Raw genomic sequence first — 9,858 nt, forward strand, 5'->3', positions numbered from 1 at the left:
GTAATGGCGCACAAGAAAATTTGAATAAATTGCCATGGTATTATTTTTTAAATGTATTTTAATTGGCTTTAAATAATATTACAACGGGGAATAGATATTTTACAAGTATATATAGGTAATACATGTAGGAACATAATCAAATATATATGCTTTTTCTCATTCAAATGAATTTTTGCACTTAAAATTAATATTACGTATCAGCACGATTATGCACTTTAGCCATACGAAGGGTCGCAATCAACAAAAAAAACAGTAGTGTCGAATAAAATATGAAATCCTATCTTTGACCTAAGCTAATAAAGGGTCTGCCCTAGACATCCAATACACGTACGCATTAATTGTCAAATATGAAGATTTTCTAAGAAAATTTCAAGTAGCGAGACATCGCAATTGGTTCCACGAGTCTTTCAATCACAAATTCTGTGCACCTTCGTACTTTTCCTTTATAAGAATTTTGCCAATTCTGAATTTCGTATGCATTATAATACGTATAATCGGTCGTTTTCTCTGCGAATGTTCGAACATACCCTAAGTACAATATATTTTATTCAGTCTTTCATAAGCATGACCTTTCACTGCACTTTCATCTCTCACTCTTGTTCACTACAAACGGAAACAAAGAGTGCCCTGCTCCGTACAGGAGACATAAAAATTCATTCACATTCATCCTCTAAGATAATTGGGGTTCATACACTATGTACACTTAAGCGGCTTGTGGCCCCTATCTTCTAAAATAATGAAAATATTTTAACCTTCTTTTTGTTTTGATTTGTATCGACTTCGTAAATAAACTACTAACAGATAAACTAAAATCACAGACTCGTTCATCTCTCTAGCATATACACCTTTTATACATCCGCATAAATATAACCATAGCAATCGTTCAAGGCTCAGGTAACCGTGATACAGGTTTACATTCAGTACTCGCTCCAACTGAGAGCACTTGACTCTGTCCTCTGAGACTGAAGAAGAATGAATGAAAGAAAACGAACACTGATTTAGTATTCACAGTCCTATATTTAATTCGGCAAAGAAACAAAAGTGTTCACCGACTAGACAATGATAGAAAGATAATACTCGAGTTCTCAGAGAAGCCAGCACGTAACTATATACATTATAATAATAAAAGGTTAAACGAGGGGATTATGAATCCAGGAGTGGATTCTAACGTTCATTTGTACAAGCGGATATACTCGAATTTCAAAATGAACGAAAAACCTTCAGAATTCCAGGCCATAATTCTATGAAAGAGATCCGCTATCGTATCCGTAGGTCGTAATAGCTCTAGAACTGGAGTGTCACAATCATTCGCTCTCACGCGTCCTAAGGATATCGCTACGCAAATTGCTATTGACAATACCAAGTATATTGTAACAATAGTAGCAGGTAGTCTGGGATAAACATAAACCAATATAACGTAGCATGGTCTGAATAGATTAACAAAATAAGTGCACACTATATCTCTATCTCACTAATCTCCATATTAATGGTAGAAATTTCTACTCAAGATGTCATTCCTTTTTTAACCATTGCCTTTTTTTATATGAACGAAAACAAGGATCAGCATGTCATAGTCTCAAGCACAAGAATCTCCTCCTTAAAGCAATCAATGCTTTGTGAAAGAAGAAATATCGAGACACTTTCATGATCTTCCGCAAGATCACGTTAACTCCTGGTGACTGACACCGGATATACATAGTTTCGTAAGTCGTGGCCCTTTATTCATGGGCCGTAAGCAAATCCTAGGCGAGCTCCCGTTTGGCTTTTGCCTCGGAATAAAATTGAGTACTTTTCGTGGCACTCGATCCTGCCGGCGTGGGATCAAATTGTCGTGTAAGAATGTACACCACAGCCTCATAAGTTGCCATCATGATAGCAGTGTTTGGTATCTGCCTGACTAGCTGTGTAGCCAGACCACGATAGAGTCCTCGAGGACCTTCTTCGGCACAGACCGTACTCAGTGTCTGCCAAAACGTCCTGTACTTCGTTCCCTCTTCTCTCAAACGTGTGCGGGCCACCTCTGAAAATAAATATAACACATTAGTCAATCTAAAGACTGTTCGTTACGCATAAAAATAAGTTGTATAACAACATGAAAAAACGATAGAGTCACTTCTTATCAGTGTACGTCTTGATGTTAAAAATCTGTTGACGTAAATAAAATTTGGTTTGGCCAATGACGAAATTGTATAAGCTGATAGATTTCGTTTCTGGAAAATTTTCCACGAGTTGTAAATTTCAAAAAGCGATAACGCGTGTGATATACTTGTCATAGGATTTCGTAAAAGCCATCCTACATTTTTTTTTGGCTTGCTCGATATCGACGCTCTTATATACGACAGAGGCAGTTACACCACATGCGAAAGGAACATAATTGTAGCATGCCATTACGTATCTCCCTTTTTTCTCTTATGACTCCATCCTTGTAATCTCTGTTGTATCAGCTGTATCTTTCGAACGTAATAGATAAGACCATAGTAGAAACAGGCTGATAAACCTGATTGTTGTGCGCTTTCGCCAATAGCCAAGATTATCGTGGAATAACGTTCCAGTGGTAGAGACTTGAGATTTTTGAGAATGCATATATACGTCACACTCAACTGCCTAGATCATTTATGGCTCCATTCATAATAAATTGTCATAGCGAATTATCTTGAAAGTGTAAACAAGTTATATATGTACTACATACTACTAACGAACGTTAAAGTAGTAAGCCATTATGGACACATTTATAAAGCACTGGCAATACCAGTCCACACATTTTGTATGGGTTGTCGTTTTTATTAATGATAATCAATAGTAATTGTCTATCGACCTAATATCAAAGATGTTTAATTCAATCGCTCTATGACGCTTCATCGGTGACAATTTCAGTGTTCAAAGCACGAGGCGAATTGGAGCGTAATTGCACGTTTAGTATCTGGCACGCAAGATGGACAGCTCGTGCTATGTTTAGAACAACTGGGAGAAACTTATTTGTTGTCGCTGGCATTATTAGTATTGAAAACTGTTTGAAAGGCTCGCTGTTGAGAAACGATTGGATGAAAAAATACATATTCAACCATAGCAGGGGCGTGCTGTGCTAAAGCGTAAAATCTAAAGCTATATTAAATTTTTCTTATGTAGAATCGACCTTAACCTGTCAGTCCTATGACAAGGCTACTAAAACATCCCCTGGAGCCGCTAATTTTAAGTTTAAAATACAGCCAAGAACTTTTCCATGTAAAAATCAATGTCAAGGTTCCACAGCGTCAGTATCCATCGTTAAAAGCCCGTCGTTGCTTACAGCCATTCAACTCAGAATATAGTTTATTACAAATTTTTATGAAGGTTATTTAAGGCGTTTTAGGCCTCTATGGCCGTAGCGGCGAGCTTTATGTAATGATATCCTCCTCTTCGGGATTTGGAACCTTACCAAAAGTTTTGCACAGCCAAATCACTAGGCTCAGCGTGTGTTGGCTAACTTATAGTAGACTCAGTTCGTAGCTCTCGTTATTGATTGATGGCTGATATCGAATGAACCCAGTATCATATGTATATTGAGAACCCGGAATGTATATCTGAAATATATATATATGCACTAAGAAGCTTGTGTCTCGTAATATTGTTCTCATTGTGACATTCGGAAATTTGAATTTCGCGGCAATGCCACTCACGGATTTCTCTTGATAAATTTCCACGAAGTACCAGTACTCGTCGATTAGTTTAGTACATGCAGGTCAGGGTTCAACTTTTTTTTCACACTTCAGAAAAGGCCACCACTCACCGTGAGGATAAGCGATGCACGATGCAACGGTTTTCGAGAAGGCGCCGGCCGCCATGAATTCCAGAAAATCTCGCGAAGTTTTCGAATCGTCATCCGCGTTTGAGGATACTCGTGATCGGTTAGCGATCAGCCAAGCTTTTACAGCCTCGTATATGACAAAGTGGACGACTGTTTCGCTGATACCAAAGTAGGAGGCAACGATACCCTTGTAGAATCCTAGGATACCCTGAAATAAGAAAAAGCGGTAGTGTCATTAAAATGATTGATAACTCAAAATAGTCATATAATCAATATTTCATTCTCATACGTCATAATTTACAGCTCTCTGACTTTTCTACTATAATTTTCACGTTGAAGACGTTTGCCTTATAAATGTTCGAACATCAAAAATTCGGCATTTTAATGATCAGCATGTTCGTCCAGATCCCAAATCCTAAGTAACATCTAGCACCTATGGATCTTAATAAATTTGTAAAATTCAAATTAAAAAAAAAATTCAATATAAAAAGACATTTGCTCTTTTTCACTGTATTAAAACTACGACATTCCCAGATAAGAACAATCTAGGTCCAATAAATTGTTATTCTTATCTCTCGTTTACAAAGTGACAATTATTAATCGCGTAAGAATTTCTGTGTTTTATCGTTCCTAGCGCTTTCATCGATTTCTTTATTAACGATTGCCGGTGTGCACCGACTGAATTTTGCTGGTCGTGCGCATCGCTCAAAATACTAGTCTGTCTACGTACCTACCTACCTACGTGCTCATACATATATAATTATATACATATGTCTTACATAGAAGAGCGACAAGCCAGTGGAAACTTTAAGCGAGGAAAAGACAAAGTGAAGAGTATGTTCACGCGGATAACACATGGTCAGCAGAAAAAAATGAACCAATCGGATGCGCTCGATTTGAATTGCTCGGGTTAATAAATAATTCGTGACACAGTGCGACTATTACGTTGTCATTGACTACTAAGAATTTAATTTGGTATCCATTAAGGATCTAGGGGACGGTTAATAAATTGTACGATGAAAACAATGTTGCGATGGAGTTGGAAAAAAAATGTGCAAAGGTCTTGGAACACACGAATGAATTGAATTTTCATATTACATAATAATAACAGTGCTTTGGGGATAGAACAAAAAGATGTTACTTTTTAAAAGGATACTCACTACGAAAGAATTTCTGTTTGAAAAAGAGTGCTGATAATCAGAAAGACAAGTATGCATCATGATTGTAGATTAATTAATAAACTTGACGCTATGCGGAATGTTATAATTAACGAGATATTAGCAAGGTCCTTAAAGATAGCGAAGATCGTGTCCAATTGAAGATAATAAGAAAGCACGTGAACCTGATTGATAAATCAACCGAATACAAGATTGATGCGAAACTGAAAAATACTGGATACTCATTATCAGAGACAAGCATAATTTCTATAGCGATAACCACACAAGTAAGCGTCTCATGTGAAACCACATTGACACGAATTGCGATCGTATTCTTTTTTCATTTTTAATAAATAAAAAAAAAAAACCAGAACAGACAATAATTTCGCTAAATTCGTGTATCCAGATATTTTAAAACAGTGCTACGTATAGAATAGCAAGGCCATCCGGCATGGAATCCACGAGAATTAAAAATACTCCACGCTATTCCTATTACATTAGCCCTTTAAACTCCAAGAATTATATATGAGTGATTATAGCAACTATGTCGCCCCAGTGACGTGTAAAGGGTTGAACATAATATATTCACAGTGTTACGTCAATTTATTAATCTTGAATCCCGTTCGTTAAAAATAATCACCTTCCTCGTACAACGACCTGAACTCCAAGCCGCCACTCTCATTGAATATCGATATTCAATTCCAATTGATAACAATAAAATGAGACTCGTTTTCACAAAAACTTTAATGCTTACTATAGAAACTTGTAGAAACCTCATAGTGAAGAATTCCAACCCGATACCAAGTTCGTGAAATTGCACGTGTAGAGTAGCAAAGGCCACGAAGTAGTTGCCAATGGGCGTGGCAGTGGCGTTATAAGAAAACTAGCAGAACGACGAAAATGTGCGACACGAAGCAACCTGGTTGTTTACCGAGTGACCAAGTTTCGGTTATTCCCGACGCGGATTGCTATTTGAAGCGTCTCGATGCCATTTTTAAGCGAGGTCGTCCATCAGCTCTCGTCCAAGTCCATGTTATAAACTGATATGCTACTTGGCTCCTAGGGGATGTCAATAATTATTGTCCTTCATAAAAAACGTCGACGCTATTGCAGGAAGCCGATTTTATGTTTCTTCACAAGAATACTCGGCACTTCTTATCGACAGTATCGCTTGGGTTCTGATTTATTTTAGTAACATAAAATTTGTATGACAAACTTAACCCTTCGATTACACAATCTTTATTCTTCATCTTATTCTTCTTCTACGCAATACAACGAACACTGCTATATGAAACGATACAGGCGAAATACAAAACCTGTATGGAGTGAATTCGTACAGGTGCGTAATAGAAGGTTTAAGATTGCCAGTTTAATTTGATAAATATATTTATGAACTATTAACGGTGTACCATAAAAGCTCTAGTTGTGGTTATGATAAGAAAAATTGTTGCACTACGATAATCTTCCAATTATTCTTACCGATTGCTGGTATATCCTTCGCACACATTCCATTGCTGTGACTCGATTTGTCTGCTGATCTAATTGTAATCTGGTTTTCACAAACCATATAGGATTCGTAGCTGTGCTGGCCATGAAACCTGGAATCAATATGAACATTTTGAAAGGTCAAGCTGTGTAAGATTCTTAGAACTCATGATAACAATATTCGCAAGATTAGTCTCAATATCGTTTCCTCGTCTATCATTTCAAATATCAGATAAAATATATTTCATGTCTTTATCAGCTGTTCCCTAAAGCTCAGGTTAGGTAACCAAAATAAAAGACATCTTTCATTAAGTAATTGATGGGTTAACAGGTAATAAATACATAAACCTAGTCTCTCTTTTCATCGTCTTAACTAGGAAAGTAAAAAGGTCCCAAGGGAGAAAAAGCACATAAAGATAAAAGTACAAGTAGCCTAGACTCAGCTGTCTCAGCAGCCAATGTTGTTTCTACGTTGACACGAGTATTAAGCTATACAAACTAGTTAAGAAATATTATCTCGCACGTGATATCTGGGCAATTTCAACGCTTTGAAATCTGAACGTAAAGCCCAAGATGGCGGCATGGCTAGTGGAAGGTAATGCATGTATTTTGATGTCAGACGTGTTGACCCAGATCGTGAAAGCGCGCGGGGCAATGCCCTTCGTGTGTTCTGGCACAGAGTACTGAAAAAAAAAAACCGTACTATGTGCAAGGCAGGAGTGCGTGTGAGGAATATGAATCCAATATGCGAATTTAGTTGGAACAATTTTTGCGACACTTTTCTAGCTCTATCCGACCAGTTGGGTGATCAGAATGATTAAGTATGTTAATTCGATCAGATTACATGTTAAAGGTAGCTACGAGTGCATTTGCGTATTCAATCCATATAAATATTAGCTTTCTAAAGAACTCTCTGATAATTGGAGTCACTGTGTCAATATAATATTTAGCAACAAATGAATATCATAATTATGCAAAATTAAAATCTGTGTACACCATCAATTGGTATACAACAAAGTACAAGGTAAATACCTTAAATTGAACTCTAAGACTAATTACAGTGCTGGTCAAAAGTATCGTTATCTTAACACTGTACAAAACAGGGTACGGCGAAAAGAGCTAGCGTATATACAAAGGGACTAAAGAATCCCTATGGTACACTGAGAAAGAAATACTGTCGTCATAACTGTTTGAATAAGTGTTCACGTGTTCATAAGCATTGGTTAATATCCTCTACGGATATTTGGTTCAACGAAGTTAAAATACGTTTGGGGTAATTAACAATATAAATCAAACTAAAAATTTGCTCTGCCACCCGTGAATGCTGATTTACTCAATCCAACAGTATATTTCATCTCGTTGTGCTCTATGCCCCAAAACAATACAGTTTCGATATAGGGAAATCTTAAGGAATCACACGCACATTACAAACGAGGCTGCAAGAACAGCCGCTCGCCCGCCATTTACGCTTTTCCTCTCTTTCGGCAAAGCCAGAAGAAGAACAGCAGATGCCTACGTGCAGAAGAACGCGTAGGACGACTAAAGATATTTGGGCATCGTGATGGTTTTGCAAGCCATACTACCTTGACTCAAATATGCAGCTATTTTCCTTAATGTTTGTCATGCTTTAAAATTTAAAGAAAAATTTCTAAATTCATCGTTCGCTCTTATATTATCTGATTGATTAATAACGTCTAATCCTAACGACAGTATCGAATCGCCTTTTGTTCTTAACGGATTATGAAATCGATTGGTTAATTATAATATTATCGTGAGAACTCCATCACGCAGTGAACAAGCGTGTGCCGTCCATAGGTAAGACACAGAAAAATATTCAGTACTTCTTAACGCATATGTACGTACACACTCTGACTGACAATAGTTGCTATCATAAGTTGCTAACTGTAATCGTATCGTCTTTATCAGGCCATACGCTCATTTATGAATATCATTTCTATAATAGTCGCGAATGTTTCGTATTTCAAGGTTAGAGGCTCAAACCGCCATATTATGAACATGAGACATGTGTGATCTTATTCTATTTTTAAAAGTAAAACGACCAAAAAACCCAACCACACACTGCGCCTGTATAGCGAAACTTATTAATTACGAGGATAGTATTGTTTCATAATTTTAACGATTATTCATTTACAGAGTCCCTGGTATATAATAACAGACTCCACTGATTCTATCGTTGTTCCCTGGCAATCGGGCAAACGTTCGTTTCTCCGTGCGAACGCCGAGTAAAAATAGTCGAAGCTGACATTCTACGTGATCCGAGGTCGCAAGTCCTTCCGAGCGAAATAGAAAGACTAAGGAAGTTGAGAAAACTGAAAGAGAGGGTCATGCAGCCCTGGTGCACATATGAATGCATTCCTCGTTTCTTATTATGTACGCAAAGTACTCAACTAAGAGTCGCGTAACACTGTGAACAAATATTATTGCGATGACTCGTCTCCGATGAATACGAGTACTTGTTTACGTTCCTAAATAACACGCGATACGCGATTCCATAGACCACTTTGACAGATTTCACTTGCTGACAGGGTGATCAAACATATATATTGCATGGGTGAATTATGTTTTCGTGTACAGTACATACATGTATATATGTATAACTTTATATAGATAAACTATTATATTGTTGATAACCTGATAAGATAGCAATCCTGTCCCACTGAATAATATTACAAAGAGACATCAAGAAGGACAGTACAACTATGTATGCTGTTACAGCTCACTCGAGGTAGCTCCTAAATCTCGGCGGTTCATTATTTTTACAATAATAATTGACAGATTGAACGAGCCAATGTGAGTTTCTGATCGCTTTTGAAGCTATTGCTTTATGCGTTATCAGTTGCGATAACGGTATAGTTATTTTTCGCTGACTAAGGAAAGAATATACATTTCATTACGCAGCGATACACTTACATTGCTCGATTATGTATCAGTCTTGTGTATTACACTTTGATTATGATTTGCATAGACATTCATTGAGGAGCTGAAGATGACGGCAAACAATGTAGTAGGTATTGGAATGACCAATGGAAAATAATGAGAAAGGCCCGCTAGAGGCCATACGTAAATGTACGTGACTGCGTGCACGTGTTCCACGCGTGATGTACTCGGTGTGGCGCAACGAACTAATAATTTATTTTAGATTTTGTATAAAAATGAAAAATGAAAAAGCTGATAACTAATTATAAATAATGAATATTTTATAGGTAAGGCACTGAAAATCTGTAACAAAAAACTCTTACGCTTTATTGCATATTAAAAAGTGACTAAAACAACGTGACTACACGTAAAAGCCTATGATGCTTCGCAGTGTAGTAGATATCAATACGAAGCTGCATGTAAACCTTAGAAAGAGAGTTTAAAAGATTTTTGTCTTTGACTATATCGTTTTTTTGTCCCCCCCCCCCCCCCCCC

General features: G+C 37.1%; 1 protein-coding gene across 1 annotated transcript in view; it reads right to left on the reverse strand.

Annotated features, from left to right (window-relative positions):
* Positions 1-40: 40 nt before the first annotated feature.
* LOC107269994 (mitochondrial carrier protein Rim2) overlaps positions 41-9,858 on the reverse strand; it is a 15,397-nt gene continuing 5,579 nt past the window's right edge. The window contains exons 4-6 of the mRNA XM_015744588.2: positions 6,421-6,539; positions 3,767-3,992; positions 41-2,020 (exon numbers count right to left, since the gene is read on the reverse strand). Coding sequence (XP_015600074.1) covers positions 1,743-2,020; positions 3,767-3,992; positions 6,421-6,539 — 623 coding nt within the window. The 3' untranslated portion in view covers positions 41-1,742. The remainder of the gene's footprint in view (positions 2,021-3,766; positions 3,993-6,420; positions 6,540-9,858) is intronic.

Source organism: Cephus cinctus, unplaced genomic scaffold (genome assembly GCF_000341935.2).
Source record: "Cephus cinctus unplaced genomic scaffold, Ccin1 Ccin1_scaffold0008, whole genome shotgun sequence".
In the NCBI taxonomy this organism is placed as follows: domain Eukaryota; kingdom Metazoa; phylum Arthropoda; class Insecta; order Hymenoptera; family Cephidae; genus Cephus; species Cephus cinctus.